The 23,769-nt window shown below is 40.4% G+C and overlaps 1 protein-coding gene across 3 annotated transcripts in view; it reads right to left on the minus strand.

The window, feature by feature from the left end:
- The window catches only part of LOC146869417 (coiled-coil alpha-helical rod protein 1-like), a 208,944-nt gene that overhangs the window by 75,255 nt on the left and 109,920 nt on the right, over positions 1-23,769 (minus strand). For all 3 annotated transcript variants that reach the window (XM_085599815.1, XM_085599812.1, XM_085599816.1), the window contains 3 exons: positions 3,802-3,945; positions 2,975-3,085; positions 1,642-1,748 (listed from right to left, as the gene is read on the minus strand). In XM_085599815.1, the coding sequence (XP_085455941.1) occupies positions 1,642-1,748; positions 2,975-3,085; positions 3,802-3,945 (362 nt within the window). The remainder of the gene's footprint in view (positions 1-1,641; positions 1,749-2,974; positions 3,086-3,801; positions 3,946-23,769) is intronic.

Below are 23,769 nucleotides of genomic sequence, written 5' to 3' on the forward strand. Positions count from 1 at the left end.
AGAGCTATAAGGCACTGGAGAGTGGAAGCCCTCCTCCGGTCTAGAGGTGTCATCCTGTATCTCAAGTCCTCTTGTGCCTCGAAGTTAAAACTGGGATCTCAATCGCAGCGCTGAGAGCTACAAGGCATTGGTGAGTGGAAGTCCTCATCCAGTCTAGAGAGGTGTCAGACTATATCTCAAGGCCTCTTAGTTATCCAAATAAGGCCCACAAAACTATTGGTCACAAAAGCGCATAGGGGAAAATAAGGATTATTGTTCTGTCTAATATTTATGGGATGATATGAAAACATCTCAGATAACAAAGGAAGACTGTTCGGTGAGACGTAGGAACAACGTTTGCTCACCATATACTATCCAAACTGATTTGCCCAGCGAAAACTAATCTCCATGTCAAATGCCGTAGCAAGGCGATGTTGCTGTGTACATTTCCTTGTTAAAGTCTCTCACCGCATGTCAGAACTTTTACTCATCGCTGATTTTCGATGTACTGCATTCTGACAACCAGGCATGGTATAGAATTCAGACTGCTAGTTATCCTCTACACACAATGTGGAATGAGGAGACTACACTAACCCCTGTCATCAATGCCCAGTGCCCCATATAATCTGAACCTCAAGCAGAGTACTAGCAGGAGGAAAACCCTTGGTTACATGATGCTTCACAAAACCAGGGACCTAGCTTAAGGTTGTTTGATGGTGCTTGTAATTTTCTAACTCTGTCGTTCAGTCATGTACGAGGGGCAAGGAACACGAATACTGAGCCCAGTGAGGCTTGACTTCCCTCTAGGCAATCAAACTTACAAGTAGCAATGTACCAAAGGAAATCTGACAGTCAGAAAGGCCTTTCTGCCTGAGATGCTACCTTCTGTGATTCATTCTGAATGGCAAGGAGTCATGAAAAGGACTCTCTCATCTCATTCACAGCAAAATGATATGTAGCAATGCTCTACAACCACAAGTGCAGTCACAAACCAAAACCATCGACAAGACACAGGAAGTCAACATGGGGTGCTAATCCATTTGCAAGGCGGAAGGCTGTCCCATGGGACAGCACCCACTTTGTAAAAGGTGATGGCTGGCATCAAGGGAGAAGACAGCAGTCTACAGGACCACACTTCTGAATGCCATCCCATGTATGTCAAAGTATTATTTTTAAAGCTGCCCCGTCAGCAGCAGAGGGGCTGCTTTACAAAGAAATCAGAACGCAGGGAATGTTAATGCAGGGACAAAGGTCTGTGGGCCCTTGCAGGCCTTAAACGCCTGCATTAACAGCAGTTCACAGGAGATCCAAAATGTCTCCTGCACACATTTATCACACCCCAATAGGAAGCAGAGGGTCGCAAACCAATTGGTCTAAAAAACATCAAAAGGTTTATGAGCCTACCTTTGTACACCAGTCCCAAGTTGTGAATTGTTTAAGACAACTCCATTTCACCTTCTGTGCTACTAAACAGTCTGAAGAATTCTGAAGTTTAATCTGTGGAATCAAGCTACGCCCCTAGGACACTGGTGGAGTCTCCCACCCGCAGTGAGATGAGTGCATCTTACTACACGAGTAAGCAGGCTCCTTTCTTTCTTCTACAAAGTGAGGATAATCTTCGCTTGTTCCCTAACTTTGGTTTACAAACAGTGACTTTCTTACCTGCCCACAATTTTCTCCAGGTGCTGCAGTGCCTCCTCTGTTCGCTCTGCTCTTTGCAGGACTCGCGAAACCCCAACCCGGGTTAGAGTGAGCTCCTCCTGCAGAGTCTGTGTAGGAGAAATAAAAGTTTTACCCATGTGAGTGACCGAGGTAGGGATCAATTTCTATGTGTCTGTTTCCCAGGCACACAAGAGATACATAGTTGCAACAGTAATTCAAGCATTCCTTACATACACACCAGATACAGCACAAGGAGCAGAAATGAATATGTCCCTCACACATGAGAACAGGCCGAGGCAACAGGCGTGCAAGCTCCACTCACACAGAGCAGGTACGGCACTGCCACTAACAGTTCACCTTTCCCTCATACAAAGAAAACAGGCAAAGCACAGGCAGAATATAAACGAGCCGAGGGGCAAACAAAATATCACATGCAACACAATGAAAGGGAAAACAGCAAAACTTTAAAACTTGTTAAAACTAAGCCAATTTTCAAAAAAAGGCAATTTAAAACTTTATATAAAAGGGGTACAGAATTAACCCTGGGCGTAGTTCGCGTAGTAGCGCTACGCGTAGCTACGTGAAGTGCACTTCGCGAGATATGTGTAGCACTATGCGAATTGCTAGTACGGTGTTCGCGATGATTGCACAGTGCCGGATGCTTGTCCGCACTGTCCAATCATTGCAAACGGCATCTTGCACAGTGCAAGCGGTCGTTTTCTGCCGCTCGAGTAGATTTTTACTCGAGAGGCAGCTTTCTCAACGTGGAATGGTAGTTTCTCATCGCGAGCGGTCGCGAGCATACGCGAACACTCGCAATGAGAAACCTGACCTCCTCGCGTTGAGAATTTCACCGGGAGGTTTATTTTCCACTCTCGCAATCGGCAACTTGATGTTGCTGATCGCAAACGAGGAAAAAGTCGCGCTGGGATGTCATTTTGATCGCTCGCGGTCGCCAACTTGACGTTGAGGACCATGAGCAAGCAAAAAATGCCCGCTACGCTATGCAATTTTGCACTGTGCTACGTGCAATTTGCGTAGCGCGAAGTAGCACAAACTACGCAAACTTCACGAGCGTTGCGTATTTGTGCGCCCAGGGTTACACAGAATACACAACAGTAGTGCATGCTTCCTCACAAGCACAATAGGTACAGCACGATACAACATGGTGAACAGCAATGTAAGGTTCCCTGAGGCTCGCTGCAGGTACAGCACAGGCAACAGTAGTGCAAGCTTCCCTTGCACTCACAGTGGGTACAACACAGGCAGCAGCACAAGCTTCCCTTGCACTCAGAGTGGCTACAGCATACGTGGCAGTGGTGCAAGAGCTTACCTTGTTGCTGACCTTCTCCATCTCTAGCTGGGCTGTCTTGTCCTGCAGGCTGTGGATGAGCACAGCTTGCTTCTGAGTACTCGCTTGAAGCTCCTCCTCCAGCTCCGAGATCTGATGCACAAGAAAACAGAGTGAGGAGATCACGGCTGTCTCGTGCGGGAGATTCATCTAGTCCAAACCACAACAGGTTCTGTAGTGCTGTGCCAGGCGCCAAGCTACCCTTTTAGGATGTGACAGGTTCTCTCTCTGCCAGATCCAAAGGCATCCAAATATAGTGGTGACAGGCTGATACCACCCATCCATAGAGGTTGCAGGCTATACCTGTCCAGACTACAAGGCATCCATAGAGGTGCCAAGTCAAAACCCAAGCCCAGGAGGTGAAAGATTTGTATCTCCGAGCTAATCCTGGTAACATCTACTCTTAGAATTGACGGGCTCCTTATCACTCTACGGTTCCAGAGGTGACCGATGTCTGTGCTAATCCCGAAGACATCAAATGAGAAAGAGGGCACGTTCTGTGTCCCCGCTCCCATTCTTGAACTGTCCAGTCTCAGAGATGACAAGGCTTTTGTTGTGCTATTCCAAATACGACAAATGTCCAAGAGTGACAGGCTCTGTATCCTAGTACCGATTCCGGAGGCCTCAGGTCCTAGAGGTTACAAGCTCTGTAATTCTTATGCCATCTTGTGCTACAATTGACAAACTGTGTATACCCAGATTAACTCTTTGAAACAGACCATTCTCACAGCAGAAGACCTTGTTACCCATCTCCATACTCCCCAGAGTACAGCCTTCCTTCACCACCACCCAGGCAGACCCCTTCGCACCTTGCTACCGATGTGCCGTGCGTCGTTCTCCTGGTTAAGCTCCTGTGACTTTAGTTGCACCATCAAAGCAAAGACTTTCTTCCTCCAGCAGGTCAGGAGGGTTGCAGCCGCTGGGGATTCCGTATCTAGAACGTCTGATCGGACCTTGAAAGAGAGGGGAATGAGGGCAGTCAGTTGAAAATGGTTACCATTGAACTATGACCACTTTGGTTCTGAGCATAATATGGACTTCAACCTGGCATATGTGAAAAATTCACTAACATCTAAACCATCCTTTTCCACACACAAAAAATGCATGTATGCGAGAACACAATTTACCACAATCTTCCACATTATAGAACTGTAAATTGACAACCAGTTCATTGCCAGCTTGAAAATTGTAAATTTGATTGAAATACAGATAACTGACCCCGGCGGATAACCGACCCTGCCAAGAAAAACTGAAAATGAGGGATTTTAGCAGCTTCAGGATTTGGACAAATCTGAAGAGAAGACTGGCAAAGAGGGGAAGACATTTCTACATTTAGGTGCTAGACATGACAACCACTGACTGCCAGCTGTCTTGTGCCAGGCTTGGAGCACTGTGCTCCAGGCAGATACAGACTGCAAGGGGAAATCTCTGGGGGAGATCTGGAGAGTCCTAAAAGGTAGACCGACAGAAGGGAGGATCAGTCCCTTAAAGGGCCTGAAAGAACAAGTTACTTACCTTTAGTAACTCTGTCAGGTGGATCTAATCATGGGTTCCTCACCTTTAGATTATCCGCAGGTGACAGACTTGATCCAGAAAAATGTTCAGCATAGCCCTAGTGCCGTTATGCAGCTCTGCGTCGACCCTTTCCACCCTAGAAGTAATGGCTGGAGTTGCATAGAAGTGCCACCCAAAAGCGCCAACGTCAGTTTCTTTATTAACACTATCTATGCCCTTGGATGGGGTGCACAAAAACAAATTGTATACGCTAATGCGCAGACCTCGGACGTCAGACCTTTTTTAGATGTAAAAGAGCCCATTCCAAAGACTTGGGAGGTGGGAGGGCTGCAAGGAATCTGCAGTTAGATAAGAGTATCCACCAGATGGATCCTTATCAAAGGTAAATGACTTGGTATTCTACTGGATACTACTCGCCCTCACTTTTACAATAGATACCAAAGCAGTACCTCCCCCGGTGGTGGATCTATGGAATAGATCAGACTAAAAGCTCATGCAGGACTGAACGACCAAAACACCCTTTTGTAGGGCCAGCCTATCCAGGCATCCAGGCAGTAATGCTTGGTAAATGTGTGCACTGCCCAAGGTGCGGCCTGACAAATATTCGACACAAGCCTTCTGTGTGCCAGCGCATTGGTAGCAGTTTTGGCCCTGATGGACGCAACCTAAATCATTCAGGAGGTTGTTTATTGTTCAGCGTGTATCAGATCCTAATGCAGAGGGCTATCTGACGGGAGACAAAGCCTTTTTCTGCGCTGCCTTGCTTTTCTTTGCCCCAGAGAACTTCACAAAGAGCGGATTGTCTACCCCATGGTCTTCAGTATGATCGATGTAAAAGCTGAAAACACTTCTGGGGTCAAGACATTGTAGTCTCTCCTCCTTTCGAGGGGGTGAGGAGGTGTAAAGAACATTGGAAGTGTGATGGACTGTCTCTAGCCTAGCCCTCAGCACCAGTGTGTCCAGAAAGAAAGTAGTGTAATACAACTGGACTGAAGAAGTTTGGAGCTCATTCACGTTATGAGCTGAAGTTATCGCGACAGAAACACCATCTTCAGGGTTTGGAGACGTAGAGAACAGCTATGTAACGGCTGAAACGGGGTCCCATAAGTAAAGTAAGGACCAAAATTAAAGTCCAACTGTGACATCACAAAGGGCTTCGGTAGAAACATGTGGATTAATCCTTATAGAAATCGCATCACAACAGGTTATTTAAACACGGCTAGATGGCTTGGTAAATGCAAAAAAGCAGATAAGGACAACAAATAACCTTTAATAGTGCCCACTTGCAAGTCATTGATGGGGCAAATACAAAATAAACAAGAATACATCAGATAGTTTAGCCTGCAACGGGTGTTACACCAAACCATAAAATTCCTCCAGCATATGCAGACTTTGAAGGGCGTCTGGCTGCTAAGAAGACATCCGCTACTTCGAGAGGGAGACTGAATGCTATCAACTGCGGCCATTCCGGATCTTCTTCAGAATTTTAGACAGGAGAGGTAGCAGTAAGAAGGCATACAGAAGTCCTGTGCTCCACTCTAGGTGGAATGCTTCTCCGCAAGAGCGCTTTCTTGGGAATTCCAGTGAGAAAAAGTGTTGACATTAGGCATTTTCAGCAGCAGTCAAGAGTTTGAGTCATGGTTCTCCTCATTGCTGGAAGATGTCCGGTGCCACCTCAGCTATGCATTGTAAACTGAGTTTTTCCGCCCTGATGTTTAAACAGCCCACACGGTGGTGAACGGCCAGATGATGAACAAGTTACTTACCTTTGGTAACGATATATCTGTAAGAAACATAGGTTAGTTATAGATTACTTACCTTAGAATTACCCCCAGGCGTCAGACTGGATCCGGAAGAATTTTCGTCAGTAGTACCCCTGCTTGTCGAAAGATGGCGTCGGTCGGCTCCGCGTTTGTCGTTGGCGTCGTGGTCGCCGGTATGATGTCGCGTTAGATACTTAGACGCCGCCCTCGTGCTCTGACATCAGTCCTTTCTTTTTCCGCGCCAGCAAGCGGAGATCCGGAGAGAGCGGTACCTCCAGTCACTTTTTGACTGACTTTTTTGTGACTTTTGTCGACTTTGTTTTTGAGTCTAACATCGACTCCTGGTGCACGAGGGAAGCCTGGCTTCAAGGCCTGCGGTTCCTGTACCTGACTGAAGTCGGTGACGGACCCACACCGCGTGTGCCTCTACTCCCTGGAGTGCGACTATGACCCCAAGTCGTGCTCCGACTACCGAACCATGGCCCCGAAGTCTTTGCGGGAGCGGTTCCGAAAGCTACTCGAGGCCCGGCAGTCGGCTTCGCGTCATTCGAGATCCCGGTCGTGTGGGAGGTCGAGGGACCGATAGTGGAGCCTACATCACTCCTCGTCTAAGTCTTTGCACTCAGGGTCAGGTAAGTCGAAGCACATCAAGAAGTCGAAGAAGCATCGTAGCTCTTCGACTTGTCCACCCTAATGTTTAAATAGCCCACACGGTGGTGAACGAGCCAGATGATAAAGAACGCAGCAGCCAGACTCATCTTCGACCCCCCAAATGGACCCCCTACACCGTTTCAGAAACGAGTGGGGTGCCTTCTGTTTGGGTCAAAGGGCTTCGTGTTGCCTATATGTTAAGCCCCTGGTGATGCCTTAAAAGCAGCACAGCTGTTGGGGATATTCCATTGCGTGTGGCGAGACATAGGAAGCGTGCTGTGGCTCTCTTTTCTTTAAAAAGCTCCTGTGCAGAATTGGCCTTTTTGCCAAATAAGTGAGACCCGTGAAAAGGCATATCCATGAGGGATGCCAGGATGCCACCTGAGAATTCTGTGGAACTCATCAATACGTGGCACTGGAGCACCATGCTAGTTCTACCTAAACAGTCAGTTGTGTCTAAGCCTCATTAGTTTGAGACATGTTGGCGCAGAATTCTTCCAGGTCTGCTGGCAAGATCTCTGCAACCACATTCCATAATGCAATGGAGTACCTACCCGCAAGTAGCTGGCTTTGTCTGATTGAAGGGTGATTCTGAGTGAGGAATACACATGTTTCCCGTATGCCTTAACTCTCTTCAACTCTCCATTCAGGGAAGTCATAGGGAATGAGTTTGGGTTAATCTTGCTAGTGGAAGCAGGGAGATCTGGCTCTCAGGATGTTGCAGCAAAAACACAAGGTCACTTGGAGCAGGTCAGTGGCGTTGTGCTACCTGTCTATTTATACCTGGGCAGGAATTTGGTTTAGTACAGGTGCCCATGAGAATGCCAGTCAGGCCTTCGTTGAATGGCAGCAAGGGCTTGGACGAGGTCTAACCAGGGTGCCAAACTTCAGGGAGGACATTCGTTTTCATCTCAACAGATAGCAACTGGACATTCAGGACTTCAACTGCTGTGGAAGAGACCACCTCATTTGCTGCAGTCATCAGACAGATGTGAGAGGTACCTGACCTGAGAAAGATGTTGGCAGCCTACTCAGCAAACCCCACATTTGAAAGACTGTAATCTCTACTGATGACGGTTAAAGAACCAGAACCAAGTGTCTAGAGATCAGCACTATCAGCGCCAACTGTGGCGAAACACTGGAACACTCTTGAAGCAAGCAAGTAACGGAAACTGCATTTACCACAATGCCAGGGGCGAACCTTGCTGGGAGGTGTAGCGGTGTGCTCCCACCCCTGTTCCTGTTTATTAGTACTTCCGTGAACATGGAGATACCTCAGTGCTGCATCTTTGAGCCCAGTACTGATCCTGAAAAGTAATTCTAACACTTATAAATTCACCCAGGCACACTCCTTGCAGTATTCTAATCATTCAATCAGTATCCAAGTACTCATGCAGCGAGCCAGGCATTAGCACATGAACTGCCTCAAACCCCTATCCACTATGCATGCAGTATCCTAACTAACCAGCACACTTCTAGTTCTGCACTTATACATTCATCAAAAAAAACAATATTTCAGTTTCAATATTTTAAAAAACATTTTTATTTCCATTTATATATTAAAAATATATAATGTAATTTAAAAAATAAAATATGTAAAATTAAACAGTTAAAAAACTGTAAAAATCAGTATAAAAAAATACATATAACTATTATTACATTTAAAAAACCTTCGAAAGTCACTGAAAAAACCATAGGTTTCAGACATGTTATAGTTAGGAATTAGCATTTAAAAAATCTTAGAAATTCACTGAAAAAACCATAGGTTTCAGGGCTGTTATAGTTAGCTGGACATTTCACTCGCACAAAACCATTGAAATTCCTCCGTTATAGTTAGTTGTACTCACTATAACTCGCGCGCCCGCTATCCACTGCTGATGATGTCACATATTACATCATTCATGACATGGTCAGTGACATCACTGATGACATCACTGATGACATCTCAAATGACATCACTGATGACATCATCCACGTGACAATCCGATACACCTCATCATACACTAGTATAACCTTTCATCATTCACTTTAAAATACAGAGTACCATATTTGAATCCATTGACACACCAATACAAGTTTCTAAAAACCCACTCATTGATTCCTAGATCTACACACACATCTAATCACTTACCTATAGATTCACTCATACATGCTGTCAATGATCAATAGAACACTATCAAATATACTTATACACCTATATCGACATTACACACCAGCACACATCCTATTCACTTATGCAGTCATCCTACTCATTTATGCAAACAACGAATCCTACTTACATTTACTCAGCTACACACTTATACAAACACCACTTCATTTATTCATATAGATAATAACTCATACTTAGTGTGTTATAAAATCACTATTACAAGTATACAGTTATCCATACAGTCACTCATACAATCACTGAGTCTTATGTATACTTTACTTATATACAACAACTGTCACATACACTGCCTTTTTTTTCTAGTTTGTTGGACATGTACCATTAAGAGATATATTTGCTCATCAGCACACCCATAAAGATATTCACTCACCCAAACAACTGTTATAACATGTAGTCTTAACCTCATATACCTACTGAATCAACTATTCACACATCTTTCGGCAGTCACACACCCCCCACCGAACCACACACACATTCACTCTCCCATACAAATACTCAGTTAACTAATCAACAACTAATATAGACTTTCACATGGCTAGTAACCAACTGACACAGCAGTTTACACAACAACTGACAAAGTGATACAGATATTCACACAGTTTAGTCACTATCCAATATATTTAGTGAGACACTATAAAATAGTCAGGTAAACAGTCAATCACACTGCTACTAAATCCTCCATGCAGATATTTATATTTATATATCCAATCATTCTTCAATGCAGATTGCTATATATATCATACATATTTAACTAACGAACCAAACCACTTTCACTGGATGATGTAATCAGTGATGTCATCAGTAATGTCATTTGAGATGTATTCAGTGATGTCATCAGTGATGTCACTGACCATGTCATGAATGATGTAATATGTGACATCATCAGCAGTGGATTGCGTGCGCGCGAGTTATAGTGAGTACAACTAACTATCACAGAGGAATTTCAATGGTTTTGTGCGAGTGAAATGTCCAGCTAACAGCCCAGAAACCTATGGTTTTTTCAGTGAATATATATATATATATATATATATATATATATATATATTCAGTGAAAAAACCATAGGTTTCACACACGTTATAGTTAGGAATTAGCATTTAAAAAACCTTAGAAATTCAGTGAACAAACCATAGGTTTCACACATGTTATAGTTAGCTGGACATTTTACTCGTAAAAAACCAATGAAATTCCCCCGTTATAGTTAGTTCAGCTAACTATAACTCGCGCGCCCGCAATGCACTGCTGATGACGTCACATATTACATCACTCATGACATGGTCAGTGACATCACTCATGACATCACTGATGACATCTCAAATGACATCACTGATGACATCACTGATGACATCATCCAGTGAATGTGTGTTTTTCTGAAAATTAAATATGTTTTATATATGTATATCTCAAGGTCGATGGAAGAATAAATGGGTATATTACTGTCTAAATGGATGATTTCTTTTTGAAAAATTTATTGTGTAACTATTAAGTGTATCATAGTGAATACATGGCTTAGTGAGTAATGTTTAAATATGTAAATATCTGTATCAGTCTCACTTTGTGTACAAGTGGCTGCATGAGTTGGTGAGTAGCTACATGGGTGTCTATATAGGTTATTAGTTGGTTTTTTGAGTATTAGTCTGAGTGTCTGCATGGTTCGGTGGGGGTATGACGTAGTGCATAGGTGCATGAATGAGTGACTCACTGTTTGTATGTGTTGAACAGAGCATGTGTGCAGGACTGCATGGGTGGATGAGTGTGTGTATGGGTGTGTTAGTGAGTGAATGACTGTCTCAATAATGTCTTTATGAGTAACTACATATGTTTTAAACTAGTATATGTGACTATTGGTGTATATAAGTGAGTATATGTGAGAGTGAGAGATTGAAAGAGTTCCTGTATGAATAAGTATGTATTTCTATAAGTGATTGTTTAAAAGACTAAGTATGTGTAAGTTTCCGTAGAAGTAAGTGTGGTGGTGTGTGTATAACTGTATATGCAAGTAAATGTATGTTTGATTCTTTATTAGCATGAGTGACTATGTGTGTGAGTAGCTCTATGGATGAGTGGCATTGTGTAACAGGATGTATAGGTGTATGAGTACATATGATAAGTGAGTACATGTATGAGTGACTGTAGAGGGCTGTTGGTGAATGAGTGGATGTGTATGTGGATCTTAGAATTACTGAAGAGGTTGTTGTAACTGTTATTGGTATGTCCATTGTTTTGAAAATTTTAGTCTCTATTTTTGAATGTGTGTATCAAAGGTTATATTAGGGGAAGAGGAGGTCTGCCACTCTTTCACAAGGATGATGTCATCAGTGATGTCATTTGAGATGTCATCAGTGATGTCATGAGTGATGTCACTGACCATGTCATGAGTGATGTAATATGTGACGTCATCAGCAGTGCATTGCGGGCGCGCGAGTTATAGTTAGCTGAACTAACTATAACGGGGGAATTTCATTGGTTTTTTACGAGTAAAATGTCCAGCTAACTATAACATGTGTGAAACCTATGGTTTTTTCACTGAATTTCTAAGGTTTTTTAAATGCTAATTCCTAACTATAACGTGTGTGAAACCTATGGTTTTTTCACTGAATTTCTAAGGTTTTTTAAATGCTAATTCCTAACTATAACGTGTGTGAAACCCATGGTTTTTTCAGTGAATTTGCAAGGTTTTTTAAATGCTAATTTTTTTTTTCTTCTATTTTTTTTAAACATATATTTTTTTTAATTTTCTTACCTTTTATAAAGACTATGGTTAAATTTTTAAAATTCTTTAATATGTTTTTTTTTTTAATATATTTTACAAAATAAACAGGTAAAATTTATTAGCAATACATTTTTTCCTTTTTTTTTTATTTTTTTTTTAATACGCGTACCGTAAGCTTACGGTAAGCGTACGGTTTACGCAACGCCCGTAATTTTTCTACGCTGCTTGCGTATAGTTACGCAATTTGCGTAGCCGCGCGTACTCCGCGTGGGACGCGTGCGCGCGTACGCTACACGCGCACGTTACGCGGAAGTGTCGGGTAGTGACTGTTATGCGCATGCGCGCAAGCGCGTGTCTTTTTTACGCGCATGCGCACTTTTGCCGTAAGCGTACCGTAAGCGTACCGTAAGCGTACGGTAGGTCATGTGATCATGAAACACAACTTTTGATTGGTTGAAACTACTTTCAGTTCTAGAACTCTCCTACACCACACCCATTCCTCTCATTTCTGCTTGTGATCCCTTAGGAGAAGGAGGTGGGTTGTCTTTGTGATACGATGGCAGAACAGCAGAGCTCTTCTGAGAGTGAGGCTAGCACTAGCAGCACTACCTTGAGGCAGAGAGCGAGGAAACAAAAGCCCTCTTATGTATGGGATTATTTTACTTTTCCTGAAGGCCAGCAAAAGGTAAATGCACCTTTAGTTACTTGTAAGCTGTGTAAGCGTGTACTTTCAAGAGGTAATCCTGACAAGAAGTATTCCTTTGGGAATCATACCATGAAGAGACACCTCAAGGATGTACACAGAAGGACACATGCTCGACTTTTTGGAGGTAACTCTTCAGAAAGTCAACCAAGCACATCCACAGCAGCTCAGCCTGGACCATCATCTGCAGGGCTGACTCCTTCTTCTGCAGGTCAGGTGAGCCCTTCATCTGTGGGGGGAGCATCTCCTTTTGCTGGCCCTCTGGAAATTAACCCTCGGTTTGCGAGGGTTGATATTCGATGCGCCTCTTGTCATGATCTAATTTGTCATAGGGAGACCAGTGTTTCCCTAGTGAACAACAAAATAGATCAGCACACTTGTCGCTTTGACTAATTTTCCCAGTCTTTCTTTCCTCTGTCCCTGCATGAACACAACGGCTCTTTTAAGAGCCAACCTTATCTTTCATCTTTTTTTTACATATGTTTTTTAAAAACTTTTTTTTTTTTTTTTTTTTACCGTACGCGTACGGTACGCGTAATTTATTAATTTTTTTTTTAAAAAACACTAAAAATCAATTATCACATTACAAGGTCCTTGAGAGACTACAATTATTATTATTGACTTACCATACCCACTCAAAAAAATATTTATTCATTTGTTTTAAAAAAAAATTGCTTGAAAAATGGTTCTAGTTTTCGAAATTTTTCTATATCAATCTGAAAAAAAAGAAAAAAGTATTAATATTTTTAAAACATTTTATAATACAGTACACATATTTATATATTTTTCAAAAAATATTTTTGCCTTATTTTTGCTGTTTTCAGAATATATTGCATTTCACTATAAATTGTGAAAGCAATTGCATTCATCATTTTACAGCGGGCAAAAAAAAATAACAATCTCAAAGATTGTATTAAAAAAGCCCAGAATCTCTTTTTACTTAAACTTAACATTATAGAAATGCATGATATTCTAAAAAAATATCATCTAATACCAATACTTATTTCTTTAAAATACCGTCTGATATGTTTGTTTCAGAAGTATAATCACAATATTATATCTCAAATAACTTCACAATACATCTGATTCCATTTCCTTTAGGCCAAATAGTAATTTAAAAATTTTTTTGAGAATAAATTTCCAACGGTAATCCAATAAAATTCTAAAGTTTAATTTGTCCAGATCTCACCGATTCTCTGTAACATTTTGGTTCACGAAAAATTTTTGAATAATTTATTAAGTCCACAATAGAATTGGTTACTTTACCGCATGGCCAAATAGTAATTTTTAAAATCATTTTTGAAAAAATTTCCAATGGCACTCCAATAACATTCCAAAATTTAAATTGTACAGATGTTACCGATTATCTCTAAATTATTGGTTTTTGAAAGTTTCATTAAAAAATAAAAAAGTCCACATTACAATTGGTTATCTTTCCATTAGGCCAAATGATAATTTAAAAAATCTTTTTTTTACAAAATTCCAATGGTAATCCAGTAAAATGGTAAAATTATTTTGTCCAGATCTTGCCAAATCTCTCTAAAATTTAGGTTTCAGGAAGATTAGATAGGAATTTGCTAAATCAAAAGGCAAACGTTGTTTGAAAATCAATTGGGAATCATTACACAGTGTCCAGCCTTTTTCACATTTAAGATAAACTGTGTAATGTCCAGAAGTAACAGTAGGTCCATCATGGAAAATTATTGCAAAAGTTACAAAAGTTTTTCCTGAAATTGATAATTGCTGTCCTGTAAACTTCTTTATTAAAGTATCCAATTTTGAACCATCAGCTCTACATCGTTGCATCATTAAAATTACATACTGTCTGTATTCCTTTAAAATTAATGTTGAAAACATGTCAGATTTACACTCACCGCATTTCATGCTATGATTAGCATCTTTAACTAATTTTGCAAAAGTGACTGTTTTACTCTCTGGCAATGTCAAATAAATAAACCTTTCATTATCAACATTAGAGCCACATATATTATAACAGTTTTCACAACTATGTTCCCATTTATAAGAGAGACCAAACATATTTTCAATGGGAAACCCTTCTTCTTCCAGTACCTGAAGAAAATACATAAAAAATTTGTGTGCATCTTGCTGTTCATTTTGAGAAAACTGTGTTCGTCCTGAACATATATCTAAAAGTTTTCTAATTTCAGTAGCACTTTCTATTTGAGTTTTATCTTTACTCAGCTTTTGAAAAAGGAGACTCAGCTCAGAACAGAATCTTTTTCCCTGATTTACTATTATCTGCTCTTGCAAACTTTCCAGATAAAATGCAACATTCAGCACTACATTTGCGTAGCAGTTGACACCAGAGCTATTTTCAAAATGACATCCTACAACCTGTTCTTCATTTTCCTTTTTCTTTTTGCTTGCAATTACATCACTCCTCTTTTTTTTCCTCTTCTCTACATCTTCATTACAGATATTCTCATTTTTTCTTTTACGAGAAACTACACGTTTCTCCAACACAGGATACTGACCTAAATGAGGAGCATAGCTTCTTCTTAATCTATTATACTCCTTTACACAGTTTGTATCAGCACTAACTTTTGAATCATCAAAGTCTATCATGAATAAACCTGATAATGTTTTCACTCGTGACAAAGCAACATATGCCATACCTTCTTTGAACACAGTTGAACCAATGTTCACAAATGCACAATCTACAGTCAATCCTTGAGACTTGTGAATAGTTACAGCATATGCTAGAGAAAACGGAAACTGCTTCCTACGTACATATAAGTCTTTCACAAGCATGAAACGAACTGTACAACGACAAATATCTTTAACTTCTTCTATCTGATCAAATTTTATTTTTAAACATTCAATTCCATCTTTTTTCTGATAATTAATAAAATCCACAACTCTTCCCATAGCTCCATTAACTAAACCTTTTTCAACATCCAAATTTCTTCTTAAAAATACTCTACAGTTCATGCAAACATATAGATTTTTTTCTAATCCAGCTGTTTTGGAGATGTTCTTCTCTAGTGAGTCCAATTTATTTTTCAGTTTGCCTGTTACTGTGACAGTAATTCTTCCATCCTCAATTTTGTCCACTGCTTCCAATTTCCTGATCTCTTCCTTTTCCAATTTCAAAAGCTCCTCATTAAATATTGAGCATTCACGTAGAGTTGGCATTAAGCAGATGACACTTTTGTTTTCTGCAATATTCTTGTATATTTTCTCTGCAACTATTTCTTCCTTTGGAAATAAATTATGTAGCAGCCGACTTTGTAATGCTTTTTTGCCAACTTCTGTGAGTAGTCCAATTCTGATATCTTTCAGAATACTTCCATATTCTTCATCGCTTGCTTGCCTCATATTAGTAGTAAGTTCCTTGTACTCAAAGAAGGACCAAATATTTGTATTTCCGATGCTTCCTAATGACTTCTTCGTGTCTTCATGTGTGACAGTATTAAACACTGGTTGTCCTTTAACTGGAGTAAGTTGCAAAAGATCTCCAAAAACTATGACGTGTTTTCCACCAAATAACATGTCATAGTCTGTCTTCAAAATTTGCTGCATTCTTAAATGCACAAAGGCAAGCATTAAGTTTGAAACCATGCTCACCTCATCAATAATGAGAACTTGCATCTTCTTCAAGACTCTTGAAACTTCCAAGGATGCTTCTCCAGTTAGCTTGTTGTATTGTATTTTGTTCTCATGCTCCACTGGTAACATTAGCAAACGATGTAAAGTGATTCCTTTTATGTTATATGCTGCTAACCCAGTTGGAGCAGTAACCACACAAGACAAAGTAGAATCTGTTTTTTGCTGTAGGTAGCTTCTGATGACTTTTATAAGGACACTTTTTCCAGTTCCAGCTTGTCCGCTTACATACATCCTGATTGGATGAAATGATGTGCATGAGCACTCTTTTTTTTCATGTAGAAATCCGTGATCAATTTTGTTTTTGATCTCTTCATAAATTTGTTGCTGCTCTTGATTCAGTTGTCTTTCCAAATTTTCTAAGTCTATAAATTATTCTTGAGCTTGATTCATAGCCGTTTCCACTTCATTCATGGCTATTGATGCTTCATTTTCAACGATTGGTTGTCCTAGGGGATCTTGACTGAGTGTTCCTGAACTTTGGCTGTCCTGAGAACTGTCTCTAGCTATTTCTGCTGCAATTGTACTTTCCTGTTCAATTTCTTCATTTAACATTTGCAGATAAGTTGAGAATGTACTGCATTGTATGCTGTCTTTGCAAGCATTAAAAGAATCTTCATAGCTTTGAAATTCTCCCAGTAGTTCATCCTCTGTACGCCATGGTTTAAACAACTGTAAAAGAGCCAAGTAGTAAAATTCCTTCTTGTCAGTAGTGTCGCAACTCAGCTTCCTGTGATTTATCAAACTTCCTTTTGTTTGCTTCACCAAACATCCTTCTTCACCAACGACTTTATATTTTCCATTGATGATGTCTTCTGCGGCTTTCCGTGAATAAATGTAGTTCTGCAGCACTTCATAGAGACACATGTTCTCCAGATGTTGACTTCTCTTGGGATAATAAGTGTCCAACATGTTTGATTTCAAAATATCTGTACTTTCTGGGTCATTCTCGGCCAAATATTCAATTTCTCCTACAGATTTCAGTACCCGATTTCTCATTGCTGCAAGGCCTAAACTTGCCCAAATTATTCTTCTTGACTTCGAGTAGAGACTTGCAGAAGATAACCTATCTGAACATTCGTAGGATCCAATTTCTCGATGCGATAACATCTTCAAACTGAAACTGTACAGCTTCTTACTGACAGTCTTCTCGTGAGAAATCTCTTCCCACATTTCCTTCAATTCTGTTTTTTCTGATTTCGTAATGTAAGACGTTACATATCGAGCAACAGCAATGGAATTGTCAGCTACATACTGTATATCCATGTTAGCGTTCCACATGGATAAAATGACTGGGTTGTAGTCATTTATATTTTTTGATTCTTCTTTTCTTTTAAGGTTGTAGGTATTCTTAGGTGATTTTCTTGTGATAGTATGTCTCACAGCTGACATAAAACTGTTAACTCTTCCATTTGAAAGAACAGGTCTAGGAAATCCAAATCGACATTTAGTGTAGTATTTTTCTTTGCTCTTGTATTTCCGTCGACAGTATTTTCCACACCGATGACTTTGGAAACGTAAAACTTGCTCCTTTAACTTTTTCTCTTCTGTGCTTTTTGGTATAGCACATGTTGCATATTCTTCAATGTAAGATAACACTGCTTCATCAGTATCTGTTCCAAACTTTGGGGCATCCTTAATCCACAACAGCAAATGAATATGAGGAGCACCTCTTGCCTGGTACTCTTTTCTCCAAAAGAAATCCACTACTTCTCCAAGAGGTGGATTTTTTTTATTGCAGATGAAGGACATCATAGCCTCAAATCTATGATTGAAATATCTGCAAACATTAACCGGATCCAATGAGCACAGTTCTCCTGCTGTCTTGTATTCGATGTTTTTAATGTTTGAATTTGCCTCTCGTAGAAAATCCAGTAAATCATCCCAAGCGTACTCCGCACAGCTTAGGGTAACGAACCATGTTGGTGTTCCTAAATTCCGTAACATGCATTTTAATTCACCATGGCGTCGGTACCAATATTCATTTGTCCCACGCTGACAAGCCATCAGATTGATAAGTTGTGTTTCCAAATGATCATCTCGGTGCTGCACTTTCTCCATAAAATCCTTAGCAGACACATTTTGTAAATGTACTCCACTTTTTAAAATGTGATTTACTGCATAAGACAGTGCAGACAAGTCGCTTTCAAATAAAAGATGGAACAAATAAGGAATACTTTGTCGAAATCTGGGATCTTCAGCATATAGTCTTGTAGTCCGATACTCAGAAGCTGGAATCTGTTCTGGACGTTCATCGTATCGTCCTCCTTTTCCTTTAGGAAACAGCTGGGGAAAACATCGAGCTTCCAAGCTCTCCTCCCATACACTCACGGGAGTCCCTTTTGCTTTCTTCATCTGAAAGAGATCAATATTGTCTCCCATAACTTCTTTTGAATGAAGAGGATGTATGCTAAAATGTTGTAAATCTTCTTCTTCTTCTTCTTCTATATAAATTGATTCATACCATTTGTTATTCCTTTTCAAATACAAATTTGCTCTTTGTACTTTCCGTACATCTACCAGCTCCTGCCAAATCTTCTTATTCTTTGTAGGTACACCATTAACCAGAATAACTAATGGTTCAGTTTCCAAAGTATCCGCATCAATAGTTTCCATATTTTTTTTCAAATCCAAGGGCAAATACACCACTCTACCTTTTAAACCTCTCAGTAAATCAGAAGGAGGTAATTTACCAGTTTTGGGCTCCATACGTACTATGGTCTGGAACGGATGAACACATTGAATAAGTATAGACTCATAAGTATTTAATTCAGAAAGTTCAGCAGGAATAGCATCCAATTCTAAATTATTTCTAACTTGTTGTAACAGTATTTACAAATACGCTGAACTTCACCCAATTCAAAACAATTTTCAAGAAATATATATGTGGCAAAATCCTTCCACTTATAATTATCTTCATTTTCACTCTTTCTGTACAGATCAACATACCTGGTTTGTTTTCTATAATGAGTTCTGTGGCAACAAATACAAGTAATATTTGGTCTTTCATTAGAGATTTTTTCAAATTTTGTTATGTGATCATTAAATGTCTTACTTACAAATGGTTGTACATTCTCTTCCACTTCTTCCTCATTTAGTGTGTCCTTCTCTGCACTGTTTTGTTCAGGACCAAAGTAACAAAACTGAATTTCATCAACAACCTTCTCTACATCTGATACCGTTCCTCGGAACAGAGCCCTATTCAATTCATTTAACTTTATTGCTGGACTTTTAGCAAAATACAACCGTCTCACAAACTTTCTCATTTCAGTATGATGAACAGCCAGCATCCTAAAATGATGGAAAACACTATTGCACACTTTTCTAGATAGACAAGCCAGAGAATGACCCTGTAAACCAGTATTCTCTCTCACTCTGCATGGATCCAGACTTTGAAGCACCTTAATCTTCTGTTTTATACTTTTTTTTACTATATTCTCTTAGAAACTCTCGAAATTTGTCAATAGATTCCTGACGCACAGTGCAAATACTACTACAATTCCAAGTGTACACTGGGGCTTTAGGACGTCTCCCCATTGCCTCATCTGCCATCACTTGTACCTCATCTCTTGGAACCATTATCTCCTTCTCCATTATGCAACCATTTTTTACTTCGTATGAACGACCTCTGGTGTCAACTGCATGCAGCAAACTATTACTTTGAAAATAGCTTTCTTCATTAAAAAAAGGTTCACTACTTGAACTATGCATCCACTTGCCTAAAAACACTTTACAAAAGTTTGTTCTGTTCACTACTCTTTTCCTTTTGCTATGTGATTTCAGTACATTAACCATTTTGTCTAATGTACGCATCCTATTCAAAATTAATATGAATAGTTTCCTTTTTAATTCTAATGCCTTTGCTGCAATGGCTTCTATTTCTTTTTTTCTTTTATAAAACTTTGTCTTTTTCTTATATTTCTTCACATCCTTCATCAAATTAGACATAACTCTTCTCTGAAACATTTTTCTACGTATCTCTTTAAACGCTGTTTTTCTATTTATATAAATCTTTTCAGTTGCTGAAGGTATATTTGCATTAACTAAATTGTCAATTTTTTCCTCTCCTTTTTTTTTTAAAAACATCCTTTCGAGTACAGACATTTTGTACATTTTTCATTCTTTTGAATATATTTTTAAGAAATTGTTTTTTGTGCTTACCAGAAGATTTTTTCTTTTTCCCAACATCAGCATCTTCTACTAACTTTGGTCCTCTAGTTGTCTTCAAATATAGGTTTTTTTTAGCGTTTTTTGAACTTTGGATTTTGTAGGCATCTTAAATTTTGTTCACTGCTCTTCAGCAATACCTGAAAAAACTAAAAAAAAAAATTCCTTTATTTTATTTAAATATATTACTACATTTCTTTTCACAATAGTCACAAAACGAAATTTCTTTGCCAATTTGAATGCACACTTACTGCTCTTTTTTTTTGGCAAGTGAAAATCACTTTTACAGACTGACACATTATGAAACCACTTTTCAGATTTTTTAAAAAGCCCATGTCCAGACTGCTACACTCCAGCAAGGGCAACCAGCCTTAGTGATGCTGAATGTATTTGCATTACAGACTGAAACCTCAAAACCCCACTCGCTTCTAAATACTGTGCATGATTATACATGGAAAGGAGCTGGGTGTGTGCTAAGAGTCTGCTTCTGCACCAAAAAAATCGCTCCCCCTTTTTCCTACTAATGCAACTGTGAAATCACCAGAGCAAAACGCAATAAATCTCTGCCTGTAATTCCCATTTCCACACAGAGTCATGTTTTCACATTAGTCCCAAAACGAAATTTCTTTGCCAATTTGAAAGCACACTTACTGCTCTTTTTTTTTGGCAAGTGAAAATCACTTTTACAGACTGACACATTATGAATCCACTTTTCAGATTTTTTTAAATGCACATGTCCAAACTGCTTTTTCAGACCACCACCATGTGTAACCTGGGTGGCTGCCTACATTCCAGCAAGGGCAACCAGCCTTAGTGATGCTGAATGTATTTGCATTACAGACTGAAACCTGAAAACCCCACTCGCTTGTAAATACTGTGCATGATTATACATGGCAAGCAGCTGGGTGTGTGCTAAGAGTCTGCTTCTTCCCCCAAAAAATCGCTCCCCCTTTTTCCTACTAATGCAACTGTGAAATCACCAGAGCAAAACGCATTAAATCTCTGCCTGTAATTCCTATTTCCACACAGAGTCATGTTTTCACATTAGTCCCAAAACGAAATTTCTTTGCCAATTTGAATGCACACTTACTGCTCTTTTTTTTTGGCAAGTTAAAATCACTTTTACAGACTGACACATTATGAAACCACTTTTCAGTTTTTTTAAAAAGCCCATGTCCAAACTGCTTTTTCAGACCACCACCATGTGTAACCTGGGTGGCTGCCTACATTCCAGCAAGGGCAACCAGCCTTAGTGATGCTGAATGTATTTGCATTACAGACTGAAACCTGAAAACCCCACTCGCTTGTAAATACTGTGCATGATTATACATGGCAAGCAGCTGGGTGTGTGCTAAGAGTCTGCTTCTGCACCAAAAAATCGCTCCCCCTTTTTCCTACTAATGCAACTGTGAAATCACCAGAGCAAAACGCAATACATCTCTGCCTGTAATTCCTATTTCCACACAGAGTCATGTTTTCACATTAGTCCCAAAACGAAATTTCTTTGCCAATTTGAATGCACACTTACTGCTCTTTTTTTTGGCAAGTTAAAATCACTTTTACAGACTGACACATTATGAAACCACTTTTCAGTTTTTTTAAAAAGCCCATGTCCAAACTGCTTTTTCAAACCACCACCATGTGTAACCTGGGTGGCTGCCTACATTCCAGCAAGGGCAACCAGCCTTAGTGATGCTGAATGTATTTGCATTACAGACTGAAACCTGAAAACCCCACTCGCTTGTAAATACTGTGCATGATTATACATGGCAAGCAGCTGGGTGTGTGCTAAGAGTCTGCTTCTTCCCCCAAAAAATCGCTCCCCCTTTTTCCTACTAATGCAACTGTGAAATCACCAGAGAAAAACGCAATAAATCTCTGCCTGTAATTCCTATTTCCACACAGAGTCATGTTTTCACATTAGTCCCAAAACGAAATTTCTTTGCCAATTTGAATGCACACTTACTGCTCTTTTTTTTGGCAAGTTAAAATCACTTTTACAGACTGACACATTATGAAACCACTTTTCAGTTTTTTTAAAAAGCCCATGTCCAAACTGCTTTTTCAAACCACCACCATGTGTAACCTGGGTGGCTGCCTACATTCCAGCAAGGGCAACCAGCCTTAGTGATGCTGAATGTATTTGCATTACAGTTTACGTAGTGGGTCGCGACACTGCTCGTCATACTGCAAATAACCCCAAAGGATTCTGGACAGTGTAGTGGCTACGGTGAGTACGCCTACGCCACGAGTATACAAAAGTAATGCCATCCCTGGACACGTGTTTCGAGGTAATTGCCTCTCGTCAGTCATCGGCACCCCGCATACCTACCTGCTCCCTGCTGACGAGAGGCAATTACCTCGAAACACGTGTCCAGGGATGGCATTATATTTCTATATACTCGTGGCGTAGGCGTACTCACCGTAGCCACTACACTATCCAGAATCCTTTGGGGTTATTTGCAGCATGACGAGCAGTGTCGCGACCCATTTACGTAAATTACTAATAGCTCATTCGAGCGACTTTGGCTGACGAGCCCGGTGTCTGCACCTGCGCGCCTTGGAAGGTATTTTACCTATATATATGGCAGTCATCGGCACCCCGCATACCTACCTGCTCCCTGCTGACGAGAGGCAATTACCTCGAAACACGTGTCCAGGGATGGCATTATATTTCTATATACTCGTGGCGTAGGCGTACTCACCGTAGTCACTACACTATCCAGAATCCTTTGGGGTTATTTGCAGCATGACGAGCAGTGTCGCGACCCATTTACGTAAATTACTAATAGCTCATTCGAGCGACTTTGGCTGACGAGCCCGGTGTCTGCACCTGCGCGCCTTGGAAGGTATTTTACCTATATATATGGCAGTCATCGGCACCCCGCATACCTACCTGCTCCCTGCTGACGAGAGGCAATTACCTCGAAACACGTGTCCAGGGATGGCATTATATTTCTATATACTCGTGGCGTAGGCGTACTCACCGTAGCCACTACACTATCCAGAATCCTTTGGGGTTATTTGCAGCATGACGAGCAGTGTCGCGACCCATTTACGTAAATTACTAATAGCTCATTCGAGCGACTTTGGCTGACGAGCCCGGTGTCTGCACCTGCGCGCCTTGGAAGGTATTTTACCTATATATATGGCAGTCATCGGCACCCCGCATACCTACCTGCTCCCTGCTGACGAGAGGCAATTACCTCGAAACACGTGTCCAGGGATGGCATTATATTTCTATATACTCGTGGCGTAGGCGTACTCACCGTAGCCACTACACTATCCAGAATCCTTTGGGGTTATTTGCAGCATGACGAGCAGTGTCGCGACCCATTTACGTAAATTACTAATAGCTCATTCGAGCGACTTTGGCTGACGAGCCCGGTGTCTGCACCTGCGCGCCTTGGAAGGTATTTTACCTATATATATGGCAGTCATCGGCACCCCGCATACCTACCTGCTCCCTGCTG

The sequence above is a fragment of the Triturus cristatus genome, chromosome 1_1 (assembly GCF_964204655.1).
Source record: "Triturus cristatus chromosome 1_1, aTriCri1.1, whole genome shotgun sequence".
Lineage (NCBI taxonomy): Eukaryota > Metazoa > Chordata > Amphibia > Caudata > Salamandridae > Triturus > Triturus cristatus.